The following is a 27975-nucleotide window of genomic DNA, read 5'->3' on the forward strand; positions in this document are numbered from 1 at the left end:
GCGAAAGTAGTACACTTATAAACGAGTACATTCACTTACAGTTTGTCTTGTCTTAAGTGCTGATATTTAAACCAACTGTTTTGCAATTAATGTCATCATTTTATGGGATGTGTAAAGCAGCTTTAGAGTAATCTGCCAAGCTGACAGAGAGACCAATCTGTTTTCATCAAACTACACTGAATCTTCCAAAGCTTGTGTCGGTTGTCATATGGCTTTGAGGGCAAATATCCAAAATGAAATCAGGATTTTATTTTTGTCCCCTTTTGATTCTGTGAAGTTTTGTGTTGATATTCTAACACTTTGGTTTCTGTTCTTAAGACATGAGATCGTGACAGTCTTCATTGAAACTAAAACTAAAACCTCCAACTGTCCTGAGCACGTGTGTGTCACAATGTTGGCACAGACCCAATGTGACGCCTCACGTTACTCGTAAGAATAATGGAGACAATACTCATGTCCAATCATCTTATGTCCAGATGGCCATCGACTGGACAAATTGGATTTGTTAAAGAAAGAAAGAAAAAAAGCTGTGATATATTCCATCTGTACTGTTAATGTCCTGTTCTGTCCGTTAATCATGCATGCACCAGTTAAGCTATATTCACTCAGCTTTTGTTAAACATACAAAACTAATGGGGGTCATAGAGAAAAGTAAATATGCTGTTTTAATTGCTGTGTAATATTTGAAGGGTTCATGCCACAACATGAAACATAAGGTATGTCTGATTGTTTGTGCATCTTCATGCTTTATTAACCAAGCTCTAAAGCCAGTTCACATCTATGTCAGACTGGAGCTAACAGTAATTAGCTAACAAGACAGATCTTGCCCGTAATGTGGAATCCGTTACACACAACAAGGTTTTATCTTCCATTTCAGGGTTATTTATGTAGAATAATCCCCTCCAAGTGGGTGTTTGTTAAACTGTGGATGTGTCTGGAACTCTTTCAGCAGCTCCCTCAGTAAAAATTCTTGGGTGTGCATCAAGGTCAGATTTCGTGTGAGTGTTCTGCCTATTTTGGAAGCAGAGTGCGAATAAAGTTGCAAAAAAAGACTTTGAAAATGAAGCCGTCTCCTGCAGTATCAGACCTTTATAGAGATGAAACAAAAACAGCAGTCACAGTTAAAGATTACCAGCTTTCTCTTTTATTGAAAAATATAGCTGTTATTTCAAAGAAAGGAAAGGAAGGGAGGTAAATATATTAATATACTGTAAAACCAGACTGAAAAAGAGGAAGAGAAAACAGTACATACTTGGCATAACACTACAGCCACTGAATAGAAAAAAAAAAAAAAAAACATTCTACAGCTGAACATGGAGCCAGTTGTTTTTTGCAGTCCTTATCTTTTTTTGCCACTCACCAAACCACAGCCGTCGGGGCACAGACAACTTTTAAGCAGACCTGGGGCAGAAAGTATTCGCAAATTCCTTTATATGGTTCTGGCCTACTTAGAAGTTTCCCACAGAAAAACACAACAAGTGCCAAAAAGTTCAGACAATTACAAGAAAGTATTTTAGAGTAATTTTGTATACTTTTCCATAATTCTCTATTTACATTTTCCAAATTCCGACTCGCAAATACAATTAGGCCACAAATGTGCTATTTAGTTTAAAGCGGCTAACATTCTTCTGGTTCACACACCAATACCACGGAGTGACACTGCCAATAAAGATTGTTCACTGTAATCATTGATGGCACAAATTATATTTACATTACTTGATTATAACGATGGCAGATAAGGAGTGTTTTTGTTCTTTCTTATTTTTTTTAGTGTCCATTTCTTGGTGATAAAACATGAGGGATTGCAACTGCCCAAAACAATCCACAAGCCACATATTTCACGATGGAGCAAAAAAAAAAAAAAAAAAAAAGTAAGACATCTTTAAAATTTGGCCCATTTACATCAAAATGTGAAAGAGATCAAACTCAAATCATACTGCATATCTATACATTGGTAAAAAATAAACAAAATCCAACATCCTGCTAAACATTACCCGATAATATGGTTAAAACATACTTGGCAATTACCACTGAATTTCTCGCAACCTGCTCATGTAGACATGGTTTCAAAACAACAATAACTCAAAGCAGAATGACACAGCATCCTGATTCTAGCAATATACACACACACCCCTGCATCATTGTCACAACAGGAAATTCAAAGCTCCCATTTGTCAGATGTGGTGAATAGTTTTCTAACACCTAATAATGAAAAAAGAAAAAAAAGTCAGACCATAGTCATGGATACCGGACAGGAAAGTACTCCTGTTTCTGTCTTAATTCATAACTGAAACTGAGCCAACTGAATGAGCCAGTATTGTAAAAACCAACTAAACGCAAAAAAAGCGAAAAGAGAAACAGCCCACCTGTCTGTCCCTGACCCTGCTGTTCTTGGAGTCGTTCCAGCTGGTTAGGGGCCAATTATCCAGCATATTTAATGAGTAGACTGGGAAAGGCCAGATGATTGGTTGATTTAATCATCTGTTCCTACTATGTGATTTGGGTTGTGTAGAGTAGGTGAATATTATCACTTGTGGGGCCATTTCAAAAATATCTTTCATTCTCGCTGCCCCAAAACATACCTGATGCCCAGCTGCTCTCTAATAACACTTTGTGCATGTTTTGACATCCTTTCGCTGCTTGTAGAAACAAGTATGGACCGATGTCTACAAAGAAGAGATGTGTTCGGATGAAGCAGTGACTATTAATTTAGATGCAACCATTTTGTTTACTGCAGCAACTCCCTTTCAGACATTTCCTCTTCGTCTTTCTGCTGACCTGCTAATCCTGCTAACCTCAGTGACGATGTGGAGTGAACACAGAAATACACATCAGTTGCACAGTCATATTCAGCCACAACCACCACTTCTGTCCTTGTCAGTTTCAAAACATGTGTATTAAAACACACATAACACATACAAAAGGCCTCTTCTTTTTTTTTTGACAATTCATCTTTTTTTCTTTTTTTTTTTTTGCTAATTAAGAAGCATTCACTAACAGCGAGGGATTTTGTAAAACAGAAGTAATTGTCATTTAATACAGCCTTACCATGACAGTGATAGCAGGAGTGATGTGATTTTGACAATTTTATGTCTACTTGAGTCCAATAATTAAGTGCAATTCAGCCAATTTCTATAGAAAGAAGTTGACCCACTCTGTAGTACCATTAAGAAATTCAGTAAGAAATTAAACACATCAGAACCCCCCCCCCCCCGCCCAAATCAAAACGTTTAAGACCTAGCAGTGCACATTAAGTATGATCTGTCCCTTATGAAAATTAACAAATAAATATCATAGATCTGTCTGTGAATTTAAAGAATGAAGACCTTTCCGATGATAAACAATTGCAAAACTACACACTACTCAACTCAAATACAATGGGCTTCTGTAGACCAACTGCCAAACACTGTATGTACCTAAAATAAAGTAAAAATAGCAAAAAATCACCCCTTAAAGTCAGACGTGGACAAAAGTAATATCTACTTTATCTATTTAGTGTCATGCCAAAACACTGTATTTGGCAAATGAAGCTCCATCACTCCCACACACGGGGAATACAAAGCTATCCGAGTTTCACTTCTTGTCCTTTTCCCTCTTCCTTCCTCAGAACTTGTACTACACATCCACATTCAGTTCGTGACCTCGTGTATCCTGTTTTTTTTTCATACATCACACTCCAAATGTGATATTCATGTGATTGACAGTTTGGGTACAGTTTTCTAACCTTGTGATCACCCTTGTTGTCTTAAAATGAGTGTGAGAAGGACAGGGTTTAACACAAGAGTTGGAATTTTCCAAAACATGTGAGTTCAAAGTGTGATGTCGCAAACAAAATTTGCAAGTCGTGGCCACTTTGTGAGTCAGTCTTTATGCACTCCAGCACACACTCAGATCACATCTTATGCCACAGTAGAATGAATAAGGCCTGATTGGTTTCATTTTTGATGTTTAATAGAGAAAATTGATCTAGAAGAAGCTTAAATCAGATGTGGCCCTGCCTCAAGTCCCTCCCTTGCCTTTCCCAGTTTGCAACAGCCTCCCAACGTCTTCTCTCTTCCATTAGTGTCCTTCACGACTGTTCATAGCAGCAATATTGGGTAAGCTTACACTCGAATCTCATCATCATCCTCATCCATGAAAGTGAAATCTCTGTCTTCGTCTCCACGAGGGGAACTGTACTTTGCACTGTCCGTATCACCATCATGGAGGTGGTACTGACGTTTCTCTTCAGTGGCTGAGCCGGAGCTCGACACAGAGCAGCTATCCAGGTTGTGGTGGTTGTTCCTGGTGCGTAGCTCTGGGGTGTAGGGATCCACCATGGCCTTCTGTTGGTACATACTGCGAGGTGGCCTTGCAGGGGCCTGCTCCTCCTCCTCATCATCTATATGGGGAATGTGGGAGGGGGACCCACGGCCCTCGCTACCTTTGCCCTCCTCATAGCCCAAGTCGTCTTCCTCCCAGCCTTTCTTTTCCATCACGCTCAAGATATCCCCGAGCATAGAGGGCCCCAAGTCAATGTGGAAGGACATCATAGATTCGGCATGCTTCATCCCACCTCCCTTAGGCATAGATGGGGGCAAATCTGTAAGTTCGCCAAAATTACGTTCGTCAAACTCTGCATCCAATGTCGCCATTGCTGCTGCTCCATTTACTGGCTTGGTGTCGACCTCCATCAGCTTTTTCATGGGACTAGAGGACACGCTCTTTGGCATCTGGCTGCCTCTGTTAGTATCCTCATCATTTAGGTAAGGCAGGGATATGGCGTTTTTCACATAACTGGATGAACCACCAGATGGAGCCATATTGTAGTCATACTTGTCTCCCCGATTAACTGACTGAGAGCGCTTGCTGCTTCTGAAAGTGCGGGACAGTAGCCCTTGTTTTTGGCCCGGGGAGCCCTGCTTCGGTTCTGGCTCTCTGGGAGGTTCGCCTGATCGCGTGCTAAGAAACGAAGTGTCCCCGAAGGCATCGCCTCCCCGGCCCACGTGCATGGTGTGGCGGAAATCTCCCAATGGGGCGCTGATCATCTCTGCAGTCAGGTCAACTCGAGACCGTCGCTTCGACTGGTTAGAGTTGTTCACCAGCTGCTTGAGAATAGGCATGATGGCTATCTCTTTCTTATAATCCACAGGCAGATGTGAAAATAGGTTCTGTAGGAGTTCCTTCCAGAGTTCTTTGGCAATTCTATGTTGATGTTGTCAAAGCACGTAAAATTCCAGGTGTTTAATGTGTGCAGCCATAATGGTCCTCCAGCTCTTGTTTCATCTTACGGTTGGTTCAGCCTATGATGAAGAAGAAAAGAGAGTATTAAAGCCACATCAGTAGTTATGTAAAGTAAGACTAAGCTATGCACCTTGGCAGGCAATGTGGAAACATATAATCAGACACATCAGACAGCACTTTATTCTGATGAAAATGCAACACACTGCTTTAAATGCTTCTCTTAAGAGAATCACATAACTCTCTGTTTTCGGATCAACATCAAGTATGGAAACTTTCGATGGCAGAACTGGGTGTAAATTAGCAAAAGCTTTTATATGGAGCAATCTGTAAGGGTGTTATGTAATGATGAAGAAAAGCTTTCTGGTGCAAAGTTCCCAGAACCCTCACCTTACTTCAAACTGGTCATAATACTCCCTGTGAAGTTTACCGTGGCAAGATAAGTTCCCATTCAAGTCTGTCGGTACAATTATTCTTGTACATTTTTGAGCTGTTTCTAAAAAACCCTAATAGGCTTCTGTCACTTTCAATTTTTCAAGTAGCTGCAGTGTCCGCTATCACTGCTGTGCTTTAGTTCCCATTTAGGCCCCTGACTGTTACATAACCAGCAAGACACAGGATACTGGGAGCTGAAGCGGTGAAAGATGCCAGGAATAAAAGAATGAAGGAGGGGAGAAAAAAAACTGAATGAAGTGGAACAGCATTTTTCTAGCTCTGATCGACTCAGAAAGTCCAGATATGCTACATTCTGTAACTCTCCTATCATCAAAAGATAAAATGTTTCCACTGCTACCTCTTTATGTTTCTCTTTCATTTTTGTTTTTTTTCTGTTCAACCTTGAAGGCAAGATTTGAGCACCTCCAACAGAAAATGTAGTCTATTACTTTTTTAAAAGTCTGTTTTTAACTTATTCCACACCAATGGGCATCTCCCAGTACATACATGAGTCTATCACCTCTGGAAATGGCAGTGACTGATTAAAAGCTTGGCACACTAAATACCGAGTTTCCATTAATGATCTTTGACTCACTGATGCTATGGCTGATTTCAGCAGGATTACATTACTCAGACGGTCAGACAGATTGTCCTTAAGTCACCAGTGACTCAAGCATGAAACTTGATCTTAACACAAAACCGAATGGAGAAGAGGTTGTAACGCCCACTTATGTGCTAGCTACAGTCCGCTAGCTCCATGTGTTACTGGCATTAACAAGGGATTCAATTGTTTCAGCCAGACAGCTATCCCATCATTCCCAGTGTTTTCAAACTGGAGCTGAAGCCCACGCTGTGTGCGTATTCCCCCTGTGGATGAATGGAGGCTTCACTCAACAATATTCCAAAGTAACGTCACCCATGAAAACATTTGCATCTCTAACAAGAACCAATTCAATCGGAAAGCTAACTGTAGCACTATAGGGAACAGAGGGGGGGTTTGAGAGATGATAAAAGGCTGTTTTTTTTCAAGACAGATCATCCCGAAGAGGACTGAACTTTATCCACTGTCACGATTCTAGCTTCTATAATCAACACCTTCGTTTAAGTCTTCTTCAGTAGCTAGATAGAGTAGCTAATAGAGGAGAGAACTGTCCCCTCAAACAACAAAAAGACACAAAACAAGGCCTCAGAAAGCACAAAACGCATAACAATAGTATTTAAAGAGTTGTTGGAGTTCACACCCTTGAACGTCACAGAATAGTTACTGTTACGAAAGCTATTTAACAGCAACTGGATGCCAAACTATAAGATTATAGCTTTGACTAAAACAAATACCAACAAAGTCCCTCTGAGCGGACCCATAGTGGTTAGATTAATGCCGTATGATCTATCATTAGCTAAACCCTTTATTACTTCATGCCTTGTGCAGTAGCCAATTAGCATCTGCTGGACAAAAGGCTGCTGAATGTGTGACTGACCACTCAAGACAACTCATCCACTGATATGCTCCTCCCTGCTGCCCATAGTTTTGTATTTCTCTATGGCAACATCAGAGAAGAGCAGTGGCTATCGAGCGAGCTTCCTGTCTCTAAGCCGGCCGGAGACAGAGAGAGAAAGATTTTATCCCCTACATGGAGAGATCAACTCATTCAGATGGATTAACCCTTCTTGGTGGCCACATGCAGGGCAATAGGACAATCACAGTGCTATAGCTGAAGGGGAATGCGTTTGATGTGTCTTGACACTAGAGGACATTCAACCTCAGCATAAAAGATGTCAGTGGGAGCTCAAATATCAAAAAGGTACAAACCTCACACCTTAAGTCATTCAAGGAAATGGCCCATTTCATGTCTTTGGGGGCCCCATGGTGTTTGATGAGGAATAGCCCCCCCCCCTACCCCTAGCCCTCCCTCCCAGGCTCATCAAGACCCCATTATAGTAGGCATGACAAAAGATGAAATATAACCTGCAGGCAGTCCTGTCATATTCACTTCTAGGCTTTCAGTACTTTTAGAAAGATAAATCATGAAGAATGACAGTGTCATGTGCGTGCTACCGTTTCAAAATAACATTCCATAGACCATTTGAGAAGTCTAAAAAAAACACGCTTAATGTTCTGCATATTAAAATGGAGCCATGTTAAATGTTTTTTCACATAAAGAAAGAACATTTTGGCATTTTCTCTGAAACTATGAACGCTTTCACCAAATCACTGTTGAGTACTGAGGTATATTTAAACCCTGCAAGGTTTTCCCTGGGTTGACAGTGGTGGCGAAGGGTCAGGATGCGGGGGTGGGGGGGTCTCCTGAGCAAAACTCTGGAGAGACTCAGCAGCCAGAGCAACTGAGATTGACACTAAAATGAGAATAGCTGGTTCACCTTAAAGGTCAGTCCACCTTCAGTGAGCCTGGTCAGGTTAGGCTGACACACTGTCGCTAACTTCGAGGCTGACCTCCTTCACTCTTCCAGCAGTTGGGAAACACCACACAAGACTTTTCTTGGTCTTCAGCACAGCATTCACTAACTGACACACTATAGCCTTTACTGTACATTTACTGCAAGACTGAAAACTTACTGCTAACCTTAACCTCTGCTCCAATCGCATTCACTGTCACTTTAGTGCCTCTCCCTCTCTCACACTCGCTCAACCACACACACACATTACACCCTGCCCTATTCCTTAAAGAGCTACTCTACTCTTTTAACAGTACCTTTCACATAGATGCCCTTTGGAGAATGAGGAGAGGGCAGTAATCGGTACAAAGAAAGCTTTTTTGTTATCTTGGTTGAAAAATCTCCAACGTTTAGGATTCATCTGCTAACTATTTCCTTGATTGACTGATTAATGAAAAGGTCAACAGAATCTTAAAAATGTGAACAAGCAAAAATTTTTATGGCTGGCTTTTAGACATTTGCATAGTAAGGACCGAATGTTGCTTGACTTTTTCCAACATATTACTGTACTGTATCTGATGCTTTTATTGTATTCAGTTATATATTGATGGTACAAAAGAGTGGGATATGGATTGGAATAGAAGTTCTGATTTATTTGCTGGTGCTTTACTCAGTGAGATTTAGCGACCATATGGAGTATAATACGTATTCATTAATAAATTGTCTATTTCATTGTCTGGTCACACAGAAAAACACATATTCACAGCTTTGTGTTTGCTCATACATTGTGCTGATTTGATGACCAGGGATTTCAGTCTGGCCTGTATGGCCCATACCACACATGCTCTGAGTTCAGCTGGGGGCAAAATTCCATCTCAGCACTCTTTCACAAGCTGACAGAGCTATACAGACAAACAGGTCATTCCACCAGGACACAGCTACCAATGCAGACACAAACAAATAAAAATACATTTGAACATGTTTGTGTTAGAGCAGTCAGCATACAATGTTTGTTTCAGTTAAGAATTTTTACGTTCAGCTGTCGTGCCAGCCGGCGACGATGCCTTTATGTAACCGAGCACTCAAAGTGCCACATGATACCAGCTCAAACTGAGACAAGTGGTGACAGGGCCATGAATGATTAAGAGCATCCTATGTCGCCCGCAGACTCATGCACACAGAATGACATCACCACCACCACCATGCTCATCAGCGTTCAGTCTTGTAATCCCGTGGATCACAGGCGCCATACAGTCCTCAGCTATCCCATGCCACTTTCTCTCTTTCCACTCCATGCACAAGCGAAAGAGGCTTTGGCTGCTTGTCCAATCACAGTTCGACTACTGTCAAGTTAAACCAACAGGCATGCAGTGACTGCGAGAGGTTCTGGTTTTATTTTTGACTGTGTTTAAATTTTTAAAGCAGAGACAAAGAAAGAGCCATCATTTATTTAGAAGATAGAAGCCTCCATGCGATCTTACATAAAGAGTAATTACATAACAGTGATGGAACCCCACGTCTTCTTTAGCAAGCTAACTTGATATCTGTAGACCATAAGGTGGATATGATGATAAATATGCTTCCCCAGTTCCCACCATTGATAATGTTGGCTTATGCATCTAGCTTTATCCAGATAAACAATAACAGCTTTCCAAAGTACTTTACACAAGAGTCACCCATGGCAACGTAGTAAATCAGTAAAGTAAGTCAGTAAATTGTACTGTTTACCATGTATTTTTCTGTTTTTATCTTATTGTATCTTTTATCTTCCATTTTATTGAATTCTTAATGTGTTTTATATCTTATGTAAAGCACTTTTAATTGTTGAAATGGGATATACAAATAAACTTCCCTAGCCAAGCAGAAATTTAGTAGTCACTTTGTGATTTTAAATGCCACGTGTAATATGTATATTTTTTTACAAGGAACTCTTGTCTAGGCTGGCTTTAAGTCCTCTGTGGTCGGTTTTAAGAATATAATGTTCAACAGAGACTATGCTGTGTGCGCAATAAGAGAATCTGCTTTGTTTAACCTTGAACTAGCCACAATCTCCTCCATTGTTCACGCCTATTGTCAGCAACATTGATATGCAAATGAACATACGAGTTAGCCAGCGCCGTCTATAATGTTGCTAATCAATTAATCAATGGGGCCGCATGAGAATGGAAAGTTCTCAACTCTGACAAAGAAGATCGGCAAACTTCATTTGTTCCAACTTGACCGAGAGGTTCGTAACCTTAAGCCCAAACAACTGATTCCCACGGGGGGAGAGGAGCCTGCCAGTGTGAAGTCTTTGTTGGAAGTTTACACATTTTAGCAATATGTTATTTTAGCATGTTAGTCATATATCTGGACGTTTGCAGATATGAACCATTTCATTTAATCTACTACATTACTACTTCTCTAGCATGAATAGATGCTAAGCTATCCATAGCATTAGACATAGACTGAAGGATTAGAAAACTGCCCCAGCTATAATTCCCTATGCAGTAGCCATAATGCTGCTACAGCCAGTTTGTGTGTTAACATTCGTTCATTTTCACAAACTTTTGACGCAATTCATGTAAAAATCATGTTCATTTCTAAAGCAGTAGGAGGCTGACAGTGGTTATACTGATAACCATAATTATACATGAAACCTCATACATCCAAATCCCAATCTCTGGAATCTCAATGACGGAGCTACATAGCTAGCTGGCCAGCTGTACCCACCAATCCCTTCTGCAGTATAATTTTGCATGTGCAATTATTGGTGTAACATACTGTTTATGTGTCACAAATTGTTATGTGCCATGGGGTTTTGTCCTGTGAAAGATAGTTAGTTGTGGATTATTAATTGTTGTGTTATAGAGTTATATTTGTTAACAGGGGTCCCCTCTCAATAAACTCAACACAGCTTGCCTTGACAATAGCACTCTTGGTGGCCATTATATATTTTCTAGCATATTGAAGAGTTAGAGCAATTATCTCAGCTATGCACTGGTATGGCTGTGTATGAAAATATAACATTGTATTGTATATTAAAGTAAGTATACCACCCAGCACTAGCAAAGCCTCCATGTCATTTAACAATTATTGCATGTGCCTCAAATTCCCCTCTAGTCCATAGACTTCCTCTCTTAAACTCGCTTCATTGATAATTTAAAAAGAAATATGCTGAACACACCCATAATAGCTGAAACAGGGATCAGAAGTTCTAAATGTGTCAACCTGTTACTGACACAAAACACAGTGCAGTTAACTAGCCTTGGTTCTTTTGTACTAGCCTAATACTACCTGTGACAGAAGGAACCTGTTCTTCCTGTTGACCTTCATATCTATTCACCCAGCTCTGAGGCTAACCCTGGATGACAAATGGCAGAAATATCTCAACCCCTATCAGACAAAGGGTGGGAATGTTAAGAAAAAGGGCCTCACCTCCCATGTGTCATGGAACATACCTATTTCACACAGGTGAAACTCTGAAGAAAGTATGATCTCACGGTAAACAGATCCAACTCATGTAAACACGCCTGGGGCACACTGTACTGACATATCTAATCCTACCAAAGCATGGAATAAACTACATAATCATTAACAATACAGTTTGGACAATGAACTCAACACAGCTCATGTACTTACTCACAGACAAATTAAGATGAAAAATTGTCCAAAGGTAAAACACATAAATTGTGTCAATTGAACTCTGCAACAAGTGTTGAACCTGCTTAATATCACATCATCACCACCCACCAGCCAGTTTGTTTTTCTGATGAGCTGATCAGTGAAGATAATTAAAGTATTACTATGAATATGATACAGCTTTGTTATATTACACTGAGTAAGACTTTAATTGAGCCAAATTTGAGGAAACTCCCTCAAGGCATCCCCTGAGATTTCACAACCTGAACATAATGTCTCTGGCCATCGTTGTGCCAGCACAGTGGCATAAAAACCAAGTATAGAGTGTGCATATGCAAAAATGAAGTTGAAGCTTGTGGGAGTAACCACCATTATGTCACTATAAGCCATGCAAATGTGTCATGCTAGTGGGTTCTAATAAGGATGACCAGCTGGCTGACATGGGTATGAAGTCACTATGGAAAGAAACATCAAGATACACAGAAATATGAGCTATGCAGATATTCAATGGTTTGCATAGATGTTGGTAATATAAGAGCAAAAAGAAACCCTGTGACATGCAACAGGTTGGACTTGGACAGAGGTCAGAGCTGTTGAGTTACATGAAATGTTGACTGTTTCATCTGTAGAAGACACACAACATGGTGAACACAGTGATATTAATTCAAAAAGGCTTTAGGACACAAATTCTCAAATGGCTAAAATATACCTACATCAGCAGGACAGGGTGTTACACTATAGGCCTTCTGTGTGTGTGTGTATAAACTGTATCAGCCTCCAGGGCCCCAATGCCGCACAGGCAGAAACAAAACCACAGCAGGATTAAGGGCAGCGTGTTCGACGTGAGCAAATAAAGCCAGCAGGCCTGGACCGGCCCTCCACGCTGTGTGATGGGAGCTCAGGACAGCAAACACCACACCTCTGTCCACCCGAAGAAACATAAGCAAACCACTAAATGCCTAAGCAGCCAGCCCTCCTCAGGCTGACTCCAAAATCCACCTTTTATCCCTTTTGCTGTGTTGCACAAGCTCCTGTTATGACATCAGCACGCCATGTAACACAATGACCACGTGACTTTGTGGATTTTTTTTTTTTTTTTTTTAAATCTTACCAAATCCTAATATCCAGAAGCAGATGACCAGCTTCCAAACGATTTCTCTGTGTTTCCAGTCAAGCTGGCCTTTTATAAAGCTGTTACTCCTGCATGGTTGGACAGCGTTTGGTTGGATACTGGGTGGGCTGCCATGCTGGGCTCTAGTCAGAGAGGGAAAAAAAGGAATCTTGGCTAAAAAACTATGAGATGGATAATGAGAATTTTTCTTGACTGTAAAATCCGGCTTTGCCCAAAACAAGTCTCTTAAGAGTTGTGAGGAAAAAAAACGGCCCTCCTCCTGATGTATAAATTACATCCCAAATAAAAATGTGACGGGGCACAACCTTTCCCATGTGGAGCAACATTACTGCAGGGACATCCACAAAAGGAAAGGCACAGATGGAAGCACTGAGGAGAAACACACCCTCAAAGGGGCGGTGGAGGGTGTCACCGCATTGGATTCTCTCAGTCATGCCAACACAGTGACAGACGTTCTTTCACCGTGTCCTGCATGAAATGTACCCAAACCCTCATTATGCCTACAGTGGAGGGATTGTACTATAGTGTGTGTGAGTGTGTGTATGCGCACGGTGTCTAATTAATCGCAGAAATCCTCCCCATCAGTCTCTAACAGATAGACAGTATTCACGACTGGTACCAGAGGACAGGATGAGAGCCAAGTGGTTGAATTAACTGTCCAATAGCTGCTGGATGACAAAACAAAGCAGGATTCCTTGTGAGGATTGTCTTAAAAAGACAGTGAGAGAATCCAGAATACTCTGTTACAGCAGGGATGCCAATATCACAGTTGGCTTAGACTATAATTAAAAAGTTCAAATAGTTTACTGGCCATACTGCCTGTTGTTTTTCCAGAGAAAGAGGGTCAGAAACGCTAACAAGTTTTTCTGAATGAGGCTTCTGGGAAACAAAATGTGCCAGATCGACAAAAAGATAAGTCGATGCCAGTGCGACAACCTTCAGTCAAACGGGGCACGCGCACATAAACACACACACACACACACACACACACACACACACACACACAAACTTTAGTGAAATCAGCAGGAGGCCTCTCAGTGTGACTGGAAGATAAGTGACCGTTTCAGCGCTGTGTCAACTTCTCAACGGCTCCTGGCCTTTTTATCAGCAGCCTCCCCGCTGAAGCCAAACACACAAACCGACTATAAAGGCCTGCAGGCACCCAGCCCTGACTGACAAGATGAGTTAATAAACCCCCATGGTGTTAACTTTAATGACACCAACTGCAAACAACAAAACGCTTGCAGACAAAAAAGAGATCACGCCTGCCCACAAACACGGCCACTTCAGCCTGATAATAGTCATTCAAAACAGTTGACAAGCTGAAAAATCCCAAAACAGTGAGGAGAGATAAAGACTGGAACACGTACACAGCTCCTTCCCTTGTAAAGCACGTTGTTAACGTAATTGCTTCCTTGCTTGATTGACCAAAATCCACCGTGATTTGGTTAGTGCTGCGTGTTGCTGTGAATGAGTGTGTGTAAAAGTGTGTGTAAGGTCTTCTTAAAGTGACTCTTCAGGAATGTCCAACCGAGCACACGAGGATTGGTTACATCTCAGCAGCTCAGATCTCTGATAGTGTTGTTCAGTGTGCACTGCATGCGATAATCTGATGTGAGCTAAGTACTGTTTAAGTGAAACCACAAGTCAGTTGATTAGCTGTTTGGCAGAAAAATCAATCAAGTAATTTATCAAGCAAAAGATGTCATAGATTCAGTATTTACAACTTGACAAATATGGAGGCTTTCTACTTTTTTCTATTTTATATTGCTGTAAAGTGAATATCATTTGACTTTGGACTGTGAGTTAGACCAAGTCAGCAATTTGTGGAAGTTACCTGTGATGGAAAGTTTCTAGAGATAGAGACTAGATTTCTAGTAAATAAAAGTCACATATTCACATCACACTTATAATACATAGCTCTTCTGAAACCTGCAGCTCTGTTGGCCAGATGGTAAACGTGCCAAATTCAGAGTGCTTTCAGGAATCATTGAAGGATAACCAGTGTCATCTTACAGAAATCATTCTTTCTTTTTATTTGGTTTTGTTAAAGATAGCTTTCACTTTTGGTGTGCTACTTTGATTTGGCAGCTCACACTGGTTCATGTCTGCGGGCATGATGTTTCTATTAGGGGGAGGCACATATGGCATGTTGTGACTGGGTTTATAACTGAACTCTGTATGTGTGTGTGTGTGTGTGTGTGTGTGTGTGTGTGTGTGTGTGTGTGTGTGTGTGTGTTTATGAACGTGTTGGTGTTCACACAGAGAAGTTCAAAGTCCATCAACAGCTCTTGCTCAAATGGCCCGGTGCTTAGGTTAGATAGTCAGTAAAATAGGTTCAAGGGTCATCGGGAAGAGCTGGTTTATGTTCATTGAGTGACAAACACACACACACACACACACACACACACACACACACACACACACACACACACACACACACACACACACACACACACACACACACACACACACACACACACACACACCTTGTTGGTTCCAAAGCGGAAGACAAAATTTCTGCGTCACCGAGGAACAAGTGATGCCAAAAGAGGTACAATAGAGGACAAAGAACAAAGCACTACTAAGGAAGATGGAAACCAAACCCTTCTGGCACACCCAAACTACATGAATATATAAAAGGTGAAAAGATAAATGCACAAACACACACATACTAAGATCCACAAACGAATGACACCTACTATTTACAGTTATTCAAATTCATTCCATGCAAGGATACAAAGGCTTGAGATGATTATCTATCAAGGTACTGTAAATTTTTTTCACAGCACCCGAATGCTGACCTAGAAATATCCTCTAGAGTCTTAAGCCAGTAAGATATGTTGGTCTATATTCATAAGGAAGCCAGCAATTCTCACAGGGTCATCAGACAACCATGATAAGATCTCACAATAGGTCATGCGACTGTTCCCCATCTCACAACTAGTTTCCCAGCACGGATTTGTCATCTAGTGGGCACAGAGGGGACCACAGTTACGCAAACAGTCCTCCTTTGTCTTTTCAGTACGCTTGGGAGAGACCACCTGTTTCTGTGTCCGTACAGAGCTGCAAAACAATGAAAGTTCGCTGGACTGTAAACAGGCCGAAGCCCGGACCAAAAACGGCCAGCTGCACACGCCGCCAGGAATGCGTGTTCACAATACAAATGAGTCAGTCGTAGTCAGGTCAACATATTGCACAACCATGGTCCTGCTGTTAAAAGCGGTATCAGTGACTAAGGCGAGAGGGAAACTTAATGCAATCATAGCAGGTTAATGCTTAACTAATACATTAGAAGCCCCGCATTAGTGCTGGGTTGATGGAGTAATGACAGCACTTGGATGTCGGATTTCAAGAGAAATATTACGCAAAGAAAAATAGATCTACTGAATTTCTCACTGGACTGTTTCAATTAGAACATTCAGTTGACCAAATGTATAAATACACATAATACAAAAAACCCAGACCATTTATTAAGCTTAAAACAAAATGTGAGGCTTTCTAGCACATTTTCAAGGCAATGTTGTTATTTCTCAACCAGTGTGTTATATTTCTGTCCATAATGACTTCAGGCCATGACAGCATTTTACTCACCACTTCCATGTTGTTCCAGTGAGAACACCAGTAAACGTGCTGATGGGCTTCAAACTAGGTGCTTGTTGGATTGTCAAACAGTATTTGAAAACCAAACCTCCACACCTTTTCGAAATCAGAATTGGGTCAAGTGGGTGGCAGTTAACAATTTTTGTAACTTTTCAAAGCAAAAGTGCACCCACTTCATGTGGTGATGTGTAAATACGCAGCATTTGAACTTTTCATTCTTCACTGATCATTTCCTGTCACTATTTGAGCTTATAACAAAGTGCAACATCATGGCAGGCTCAGAGAAAAGACTGTCTGAAATTGTGCGCCATTATCTTTCTTGTAGGACTCCTCTAGATCATCTCAAACACTTGTCTAGGAGTGACTGACTGAAATTAAAAACAGAAGTTCTCCTCTGAAAATCCATGTGGCACATGGAATCAAATTTGGATGCTGCAAAGATGGCAAGCTGTGTGAGGCATGCACCACCCTATTCAAATCTGTTCTGGCTAGCTCGGTGTTTCCCAAATCAAACAAAGTGAAATGTTAACATGAGTAATAAGCTTATCAGACAGAAACATGAAAATACGACCTAGGTTGATGTGAATTTCCCTATTTCGCTTTTAGTCACTGATAACAGCAGACTACCAGTTCTTCAATAATAGGGGTGTAACAGTACATGTACTTGTCCTGAACCGTCACGGTACAGATGTTACTACAGTTGTATGAAAAATTCATTTTGTGACCCAAACAATTCTTACTTACTCCAATGTGTGAAACAATAATCCTAGAGTTCCACCCAGAATTGGAAGTGCACTACTAGCATGATTGTCGGTATGCAAACTGGCTTAGCCAACGTAGCCTGGTTACCCTGCTGGCCATATTTAAATGGCACCGCATCTCCTCGTCCCCTTTCCCCTTTGGTTCCTCTTTTATTGTATTTTGTAATTTATTGTAACAATGTTGGGTTATAAATACTGAAGTGTTAGTGTGTAAGCACAACATTACTGTGGTAGCTGCTGGAGGTGGAGCTAGTTTGAACTACTTTATACAGTTTGACCATAAATCTGCATAAAACAGCAGTCAGCAGCTGTCCTGACTCATTGCAAGAAACAGAATGATTGTTTTCCATCTCTGCTGCTGAACTGTTTCAGTAATAGTTTACACAGCAGTAAAAATAAACTGTTTCAGTAACAGTTTTGGCCAATGAGCCATTGTTGGACGTTTACATCTTCATATCTGCATCTAAACTGTACTGAACCATGAACCCAAAACTGAAGAACTGAACCATGAATTTTGTATACTGTTACACCCTACTCATTAACGTGCTGCAATCACACACAAAACTATGACTATGTTTCAAAATATGCTTGTGTGAGATTATACACTGTAATCAAAGAGGATTCCAGTGGAGTTGGACAGGTGTGCCGACTGATGAGCTGTTCTTTTACAAAGTGAAATCTACACAGGATGTTCTGAAGCTTTCGCAACATGGGAACAACCCTCTGAGCTAGCCATGATCAGCTTCACTGAAACTGCTCTAACACATACATGATAATTATCTGAACTGGTTTTACAACTTTAAACAACACAATGCAGCAAATAAACAATGACGATGCTGCAAGGGAGTAGGTGGTGTAAAATAAATCTTCAAAGATGTTGCTATGTGCTATATGGCATAGTGAAGTGATACTGTTGTTAGTGTTATCATGCCTGGAGAGAAATGCATACAGTGTGGAGTGCTATTACACCGCAAAGGAAAATCATTCCTGTTGAACTGGTTATTTTTTCCCCACAATGATCATGTCTCACTGACAGTAACCAAAACAACCACATATGTGTGCTATTGAGTGTCAGGTGCATACGGGTTGTCACACAAAAGAAGAAAGAGAAAGTGGTCTCTTCTTTATGGGAAAAGCCGTGATATATTGTTGTTAAATGAGGTGGCATCACCTTACCAGAGTCAGCCATGGTTTCCCTTTCAGTTTTGTGGTGGACATAGAATGTTGATGGGCTTTTTTTTTGGGAGAGGGGGGGTTGGCCCAAAACAGCTGATGCAGATCTGCCTCTCAACACAATAATGAAACACCATCATCTGAAATCCATTGACTCTAGAACATAAACTTTCTAGAGATCAAAAATACACTCCAGTCCTTAACTGGGGTCAGGAGTCCACATGGGGTTGCAATATCAATGTCAGGAGTCACAAGATGATTAACAAACACAAATTGTGTTTATCTTTTAGATTTTCCTCAAACTTCTATTTTTTCTTGTGGATAACTGGAACATTTTACCACTTAAATAACTGTCTGCCTTGCCAGACATTCACAACCAGGGAGGAGGGGAATCTGCTTTGTTTTAAGGATTAATATATTATATAATCTCATAATATATATATTGTGTGATTATATAACAACATTTTTACAGAAGGAAACCTCTTTTACAATGACATTGTGTAGCATTGATGGGATTCATGTTCATTTTCTTTAATACTAAGTGCTCTTATATTCTGTGAAACACTTGACATGACATTGACATAAATCCAACATGGATTTTGCTGCCTTATAAAGAGTGTTGAAGAATGAACTCAAACATCCTCAACATGATTTCCTTATCACAGCTTGCAGACCTACATGCCTTCTTAACATGTGGGGTGTCTGAAACAAAAACTCCTCAGGGAGTTCAACAAAACCCTCAATACCAAAATCAAAAGCGGGGAAAAAATGACATCCTTTGTCTAAGAGTGAAAATTATGAACCACTTCAGAGTTTTGGATTGTATTTCTGAAACACTTCCAATAACATATTTAAACAAGCTGTTTTCCAAAGTTTGACTCAGTGAAAACTAAACAAAGATAAACTTTACTTTTGGAAAAATTCGCCTCTGTTTTCCATTTCTTAAGAAATTATCATAAAATCTAAACATGCTAAAAATAATTCATAAAAACTCATCTTAATGTCTTGACCAAATGTCAGGACATTCTCCCATCCTCCCCGGACAGTCTCCTATAAAGCTTGAGATAAAGGTGGGTGGATTACTGAGGACACAAATAATCTGCATTCCCTTAGCCATGGGAAGCAACGAGAACATGTAACATAGTGTACGTTACCACATCTGACTCCACCTAACATGCTCCACAGATTAAAACCTCCAGGCATACACACACACAAATTAAACACTGACTCTTATGTTGATTCACAAGGAAATGAGTTGCCCTCCACTTTAACTAACTGCATGAAACAAAACTGCCTGAAGTTTTCATGAGAAACAGAGTGCAAATGAGTCTAACATTTCTCCCCAACCCCCCACTCCTACACGCCCTCTTTCCAGTATAAAACTGTAATGACCTCAGCTCAGTCAGAGTCGGGCAGGTAGCCAGCTTCCTCACTACGCAGCAGCACCGTCCCCTCCACGGCAAACTGAAATAGCTTCTATTGCAAAAAAAAGCACAGTCAGAGATGACACACACACACGCACGCACACACACACACACACCCCTCCCCTCTGACTCTGAAGCACATACAATAGATCTTAATGGAGAGATATCTGCCTGGCAGCTCTGTAGAAGCCATACAACAAGGAGCTAAAAGGCTTGGAGTGTGTGTATGTGTGTGTGTGTGTGTGTGAGATAATGCACCACTTTCGTCACTGGAAAGTCACACTCACTGTGGGTAATGATGTCTGACCTTGGCCTAAATCTCTCTACTTTAAAACTTTAAAAAAAGGCACACAATGCTGTATTTTGTTCACTCATTTCTCTATCACATCCGAGTCTTGGGTAAATGATTCGTCAAGCAATATGACAACAACTGACAGAGCTTGGGGCTGTTGTTTTCGGGTGTGGTTGTGTGTGTGTGTGTGTGTGTGTGTGTGTATGTATGTGTAGGAGGGGGTCAGAGTTCAAGAGTCTGACAACACCAAGCTCATTTGTCAATATGTCCACTTTTGTTGAGACTGACGGTTTAACGAGTACAGAGGGTTAATTACTGATAATACGTGAGGAATAATGAATGTTATAAAATGGGACCCACAGACTTTATGGTCAGTGTAGTTAAAGTCAAGCACACACACTATACAGCCTTCAATTAGAGCATGATGAATGAGGCTGGGCAGGTATACAGCCGCGGTGGCCTAGAGTAAATTACCCAGTTCATCAGGCATGATGACCATGAGAGGCAGGCGCCAAGTTTGTAAACACAAACAGGAACAACAAACTAATGAAGCGAGAAGGAGTACAAATTTGAGAGGGACGGATGGAAAGTAGCTGTGTTGTTTGTTGAGCTCTTGGTTAAGATTTCTAACCTCAAACTGCTGTGTGTGTTCCCACTGCTAAGTATTAGTGTTACGTAACTCTCAGAGAGGAGAACTGATGCTCCTAAGTCCATCTGCCTCACTCTGCTTAAACTATATCCTGTCCTGAATATTGTTATTTGGGACACTTATTTTAGACCCTGTAACCTGGTTCCCACTATGAGTTCATCTCAAACCTGAATAAGTACGTTATTATGAATCCAGAGGTCTGTGGACCCTTAGGGGCTCTTTATGGGGCTCCCGGGAGGTCTCTCCAATAATGAAGAATAGTTCAATTTCAGTATTATTTAACTTCCCAGAATTAAACCCATGACTCATTTCATCTGCATGTTTTGTTTTTGGCCTTGCATTTGAAACAGATGATTATGTAAATGTATGATGAATTATACATAGCATAACTTCTTGTTTAAAATGGGTGCTCTGTGGTTACATTTAATTGGGGTAATCTAAAACTTCAATATTTGGAGGGTCCTTGACATAGGCTAATAAAAGATTGCCTACACTCTTTAACAGAGCAAAGTTGAGAAAGTTTACATTGTATTTTACGACAAAGAAAATCAATAGTAAAGCAACTTTTGACCCATGGAGACGCTTTTTCTATGCTGTAGTGGTGACTTGCATTATGTTATGGTTTGATTTTTACACTTTCTAATCCTCATCAGGCTCATACGGGGACAAGAAGGAGGCCAGAGGACTCATTGTTTTGTCTCTACATGGGACAGCCAAGAGCCTGATGTGACTGCCAGGCGCTGATTGTCCTCCAGCAGATTTGACATTCAAATGAGATGCAGATTTCACACCGTGTTTTTTTTTTCTTTTTTGTATGGTTTTCCTTACTTCAACCTTGTCTGAAAACTATATTAGACACACTTACTATCGCCGTGTACTTACTAAAAGTCGTCAACGAGTCTAATACAACACAACACTATAGTTTAATAAAACTAAAACAAAACAATAGTCACACATGAAGAAGTGTTTACCTTTCTGTCCGACCGGCTGGGAAGTTTTCAGGTTGTATTCCACTCAGCTTTTTTGGTAAACGCAGGAGAGCAGCGTCTGCCTCTGCGTCGCTAGAAATTCAGGTTAGTTTCCTCAGCGGGAGAGCAGCGGAGTTGCGGCAGGACAGTCCCCTTGTCGGTGCTCCTATGTGTGTAGTTTGCATCTATCTGGCTGTGTGCGGCTCACAAAGCGGCCCTCCCCCTCTCCGTTTTCCCCCCTCCTCCTCTCCCTCCTCCTCCTCTGCTGGAGAGCACCACCTCCTGCTGCGGTTTAAAGGGACAGAGCCCCATTTACCCGTTTAGTCCCCCAACACATCACAATAGAAAGAACTTCAACTTGGTGGGGCTCCCAGGCCATTAGTTCAGGACTAATGGCTATGGAATAAGACCTTCAAATAGTTCAGTGAAAAACACACCAATTTAAAAGAGTAGTTTAGCCGTTTTGCACTGATTCGCTTTCTTGCTTATACCCATGAGAAGGCCAATACCAGACTATAGTAAATGGACTGGAAACAGAGGGAAATATGTTCTGGCTCTGTTTAGATCAAAATCCTTCTATCAGCACCTCTAAAGCTTATTAGTTAGCATGTAACATGTGCTATGGCGGTTACAGATTATTTCCTGGTGCACTGATTTGAGTCTGTTCTCACCTTTAGGTTGCCAAGCAACCACAAGAGACTCCCAACAGCTTCCCTGTGCCAAACCAGGAAATCGTCTGGCACTTATTCCCCCCTACAAAAACACAACTTTTTCATTTGTAAATATTTAAAACAAAACAAAAAGCAAAACAAAACAAAATACAAACTAATTAAATACATACAAATACAGATTGTTTTTTTAACCTTTTGGACAGATCTCTATTTTTTAGTATTTGTCACATGGTTGTAGCTTGCCATAGAGATATATGAGAGTGGTATCAACCTCATCTCATCTGACTCTGGACAAGAAAGCAAACATGGATGTTTCTCAAAATGCCAAACTAGTACCTTAATTCCTGTTTAGTAGTTATTTGCTTTCTAAGCTGAAATTCTTAATATTTTGGAGTGAAACATTTGAACCAGCAGCGGTTGAAAGAGGGATCATTAAATATATTTCACACCAGCACAGTCTGTGAGGATTGGAGATCTGTGTGAACCTAGAGTGTTCTGTTAAATTTGATTTGTATGCATTTGTGTTTGATACATTGGGTTCCTTCTTTAAAGTATATAATAACCTATTTTTAGATTTCAGATTATAGGACTAAAAGTGGTCTACAAGTAGAGTTAGCGTTAAAAAAAAAAAGTACACTAACAATCCCATTTTTTCCTCATGATTGCAACAACACACAAATGCAAACTTTAATACACACGATCATATAGGCTTAGTACCTGTAACAGGTATTGACTGTGAGCATTGCCCATAAAATTCTACACTAATCAATGCTCTTCTCATTCATGATTTGCAGCATTAGGGCAAGTGTCCTGCAAAGTAGCCCATTACTATAATTAAAGATCCAGACATATTGATTTATATGATCACTAACTCATGCTATCCATGAAGGTAATTATGGTGGACGTGGTGCCCTTTACAGCAATTATTTTTTGACAATCTCCAAATTACATTCAAAATGGCCTTTAATTTCACACACACAGAGCAAATTTACAACCTTTGATGCGTAACACATTCGGGTCATGTAGAAATGAGCTTGTGCATGTGTGGTTACAAGTCATCTGGTCCTCAGGTGTGAACTTCAACTCTAATACACCACTGACACCCACCTGTCTGTTAAAGCCTCATTCGGCCACCTGTAAATATCATCACGTCTTATATTATTACACTATGGACCAATTAGAGGTGCAGTATTTTATGGTAGCTCTGTTTGGTTTCCTCAAAACTTCAGTGAGGTTGTGCAGGAACACAAATCTTTGGTGGCGCATTACCCTGAAGTGGGCCCCTTATTCCGTTATTACTTCCTTGTGTGGCTTTGTGTTATACGTTATGTAATGCATACAGCCTGCAAAGCCCACAGTAAGAAATTGGGACATGAAATACTCTCTTGTCAACAAACACAAACCAACAAAAGGATAACTCCAATGAAATTGTGACCAGATATGACTTTCAGCAATTTATGTCACAATTTTCAGTTGCCTTACATCCCTAATTAGATCTTGCCTGAACCAACCTGCGCACAGCAGAACGTAGAGTCTGTCCAAACTGCAAGAAGAGTTAGACTGAAGCTGGTTAGGGCAAATTGACTTTAAAAAAATGCTTACGAACATGCAGCATTATTGTTGTACTCTCTATCATAAACGCACATTAAGTCAGAAACCAATTTAAGCATCCAACAAACAGTATATTACAAAGGCATTCGTGAATAGCACTCAGGGAACATCCCCTTTCTCAAATTAGTATCCTTTCTCCAACTGCCAGTATATCCTTCTCAAATGCCCAAACCACCCTCAGTGAAGCTCACAAATGAGGCAATTAAATTCAGGGTTTCAAACTCCTTTGAACTACACCTTCTGTCTGAATCCTTTAATATTCCAACTGTGGGTTCTCAAAGCTCATCAGGGCTATTTAGTACCTTGGGCTCCCTTTTTAACAGGGACCACCAGCTCACTCTTTACTCTGTCATTCATTTCCTGAGGGAGAGAGAAGGAAATGAACATTTCAGCAAGTGAAATAAGTCCTGTCTGTGATTCTTCAGTCGGAGAGAAATTTCCCATGTGTTTTCAAAAAAGGGATTAGTGCACTGGACGCCCTCGTTCCAATTCCCAGTTCCATCCCATCTAATCTCCTCCCTTCTCATGCCTATGTGTTTAGTAGGTTAGCTCTGGATCAAGTTGACTGTGATCCAATTAGCATCTAACACCATCAGATAGTGGAGATGTGCTTCTGTCATGCATATATATGTCTGTTAATGTAATTCATTTTTTTTTCTGCTCAACCATTACAAATGCAACAAAAACAGGTATTCTTTAATGGTTGAAAGGTCCAGCAGAGTCAGTTTAGCTAGTAAAAAAAAAAAAAGATGAGCTAATGAATTGTTGTTTTTCAGGAGCGGAGAGAAAGATAAAAAAGTCAAGAGGGGACGTTTGCAACCAGATAACAGGATTTCACAGCATCTGCACTAATCCAATTTATTGCTGCCCTTATTAGAACTAAGGTTAGGTACAATTTCATCAACTAATTAGGCAATGACCAATGCCACACAACACTGCCAACATGTTATGTACACTAGTATTTTTGCATGTTTTATCTTTTCCTTATATGTTATAATGATATTTGTTCAAATTAATTTCTTTGTAACCAAAGTTGATGTGATAAATGTGATATATCCTGTGTATGTAAGACATGTGTTGTTTACATGTTTGCTATGTTCAGACAAATACTAGTATGAACTTTTTGCAATGATTGTCGGTGAGAAGCTGAAATACAACCTAAAAAGTCCAGCTTGCCTAAGTTTGAGGACTAAAGGAGCTGAAGACATACGATTGATCAGATACCAAACCACCACAACTGTAGTATGATAAATATGATATGCTACAAGGTACAATATTTTATCGGTCCACTTGCCGTGACATAAGATGTGTTACTTCTTAGCTAATCCTTACTAAAAGACACAATTACGATGCAATGACATTGCTGAGCTTTTAATAAAACAAACAGTATTTATATTTAGACTGAACTGATCAAAATAGTTTGACAAGCAACAGATTGGTCCTATTTATAATCCAAGATAATTTAAAGTAATAATATGAATAAATAACATATCGTTAAAATCATTGAACTGTATTTAATTTTCCAAAATCTAAGCTCTAGTCTCACTAAAATAGTTGCATCATTTGAATTGCCACGTCAGCATTAGCCATTAACTGTCCTCATCCAATTCCTCTTTCGTTTTCACGACTTTACTCCCTCTTTTACTTACCGCTGCATTTTCACCCTTCCCCCTTTTCCCATTTCCCGTTTGCAATTGAGCACCAGAATCACTAACATTGAAAAATAATTTATTTCAGAAATGTACTGTGATCATATATTCATTCAGATTCTGCATGATAAGCTTTTGTAGCGTACAATGAAATCACCCCACAGAGAAGAAAATAAGTAGAATGACATTTTTTTCTTATTTTTTTCTTTTGAACTATGGAAACTAGGAACACACCACTGAGTCTTCACTATAGCGTTATGAGTGCACCTGACAGGCGGCTGGATGGTGCCGACGCTCTGTGGCGTTACTCCAGGCAGGTTTACAGTTGCTGCAGGACAATCTCTTTATAACCAGACACACAGTGAATGATCTGTAAAGCTCACAAAAAGTGTAATCACATGCACACACACACACGCACACACACATTAGCATTTGGGACAATACAGTCACACCTGAATAGTACAGAGTGGTTGATTACACAAAAGGGAAAGAGGTGAGGCAATTCAATGACATCATCTCTCGGTGCAGACTCAGTGCTGCCCCGTGATAGTGGTCAGTGACAGAGAAGAGTTATACCAGCAGGGAAGGAACCAGGAAAAGAAATCCTCTTTGTTTCTTGTCAAAATCACACTGCTAACATTTTAGCGGGGAGAGCAGCTGTGCCCATTTCAAAGCATTTCAGTAGACATGTGCAGAATGAGACCGATGTGTGTTCATGTGAGCCAGCAAAGGGTGGAAAAACATGAGTTGTGTATGCAAATGAATTCACAGCCCACATCTGTCAAGATTAAAAGAAGGCTCTTGTAGCGCGAGGCCAGCCATTACGATGCTACAATCAATGGCACTGTCAGCAGTTCAGTCACAATTGGTGCCACAGATCATAAATAAGTGTTTCTCTATCAAGGCATCGTTGATCCACTGTAACACACTCACAAAAAGACTTTTACACTTTCACTTTAACAGATATACACCCATTTCATATATCCGCAGGATCCTTCAGGCACAGAACAGTCACTGACATTTGACCCGCCATGGCCAAATGTTGTCCGACTTTTCCATGGATTAGTGTGCTATTGACCAGTGAGCTGTTTCCATGGAAACGCATGATTGTTGCTCCAATGTTCGCTAAAAACTCTCCCAGCCAACACATTAAAATTTGTTCGATTTGGCATGAATTCCACATCCATGTCTGTCTTTCATCAGTTCCTTTTTTACATCCAGTTCATCTTCCCATCATTTCAAACACAAACGTGTCCTTGCACTTCCACAATATGGCTCCATCATCTCGTTTCAGTCTCCATCAATGCAGAGTCCGCATTGACTTGATTTCATCTTCTAGGTACATCTACTATATATATATATATATTAATATGCGTGTGTGTTTTCAAGGATTCTTGTGACTTTGTACAGAATCAAAGAGATTACCATTGAATGTGTTCTAAGAAAAGAAAGCAAAAAGGGAGGAAGTAAATGGTAAGAAAAAGTCATGCAAATAGTTCAAATAGCAAAACAAAAGTGACTAGATATTGCAGTTACTTCATTAACTGGTGAGAGAAATCAAAGTCTACACTGGCACACTTCCACGCATTAGACAAAAAAAAAAGTGCTCCAAAAAGTCTCATAGTGTTGTTGCGTATGTAAGGCTGAACTAAGAAAGATAACATAAACAAAACAAAGAAAAAGATAAAAAGAAAATGTAATCAAATGAAAGAGAAGCATAAATGACTTGATTCAGCTGACTGCGCTTTTAATGCGAAGCTGTGTTTTTTTCAACACAAGTTGGGTAGATATTTCCAGAAATTTCAATGTCCTTTTCAGCATTTTTCACACAAAGGAGGAGAAGCCAGCAATGGGGGCCCGTGAACCAGGGGCTAGGCTGCTGGGGGGCCTGTAGAGGGTGCTGTGCTGGCTTGGGGGGTTGGAGCTCTGCTGGGAGGGGGTGGGAGTCCGGCTACCTTTGGGCCTGAACAGGCTGCCTTGGCCCTGGGGTTGTCCCTGGGCCTGCTGAGGCTGGGGGCTAGGTGAACTGAGCTGGGGTGGCAGCGGAGGTAGAGGAGGCAGTGGCGGTGGGGCGCAAATTTCCGGCTCGCCTGACTCGGACTCTGTGTAGCTGTAAGCCTGCGCACGTGATATGCCTTTCTGTTGGCGGCGCCAGGAGTTGTAGTAAGTGGGGTCACTTATGTAGTGATTGACAAAGGAGTGGGTCTTCTGTCGGTTGGGGTCCACCTCATACTCACTGTCGCTGCCCTGTGAAAGAAAGAAGAAGAAGAGATATTGATTTATGAGGTTAGCATGGGATGATTCTGTAGTGTTTCCATGTGGAGCAGTTAGAGTTGCAGAAGCTATAAATGTAAATGAACATGAAGTTATTG

General features: G+C 40.6%; 2 protein-coding genes across 2 annotated transcripts in view; both read right to left on the reverse strand.

The window, feature by feature from the left end:
• Positions 1 to 1121: 1121 nt before the first annotated feature.
• Positions 1122 to 21847, reverse strand: cdc42ep4b (CDC42 effector protein (Rho GTPase binding) 4b). Its single transcript, XM_053341484.1, has 2 exons — positions 21676 to 21847; positions 1122 to 5282 (listed from the first exon to the last, which is right to left on the reverse strand). Exon 2 carries the CDS (start codon positions 5100 to 5102, stop codon positions 4104 to 4106), a length of 999 nt encoding a protein of 332 aa, XP_053197459.1. The 5' UTR covers positions 5103 to 5282; positions 21676 to 21847; the 3' UTR covers positions 1122 to 4103.
• Positions 21848 to 27427: 5580 nt separating this feature from the next.
• Positions 27428 to 27975, reverse strand: part of sdk2b (sidekick cell adhesion molecule 2b) — a 74918-nt gene continuing 74370 nt past the window's right edge. The window contains exon 44 of the mRNA XM_053341153.1: positions 27428 to 27850. Coding sequence (XP_053197128.1) covers positions 27428 to 27850 — 423 coding nt within the window. The remainder of the gene's footprint in view (positions 27851 to 27975) is intronic.

This window comes from Scomber japonicus, chromosome 20, assembly GCF_027409825.1.
Source record: "Scomber japonicus isolate fScoJap1 chromosome 20, fScoJap1.pri, whole genome shotgun sequence".
NCBI classification, from domain to species: Eukaryota; Metazoa; Chordata; class Actinopteri; order Scombriformes; family Scombridae; genus Scomber; species Scomber japonicus.

What these genes read in the sequence shown, in the direction of transcription:
- cdc42ep4b (XM_053341484.1), bottom strand. Translation starts at nt 5,102, where the DNA reads ATGCCTATTCTCAAGCAGCTGGTGAACAACTCTAACCAGTCGAAGCGA.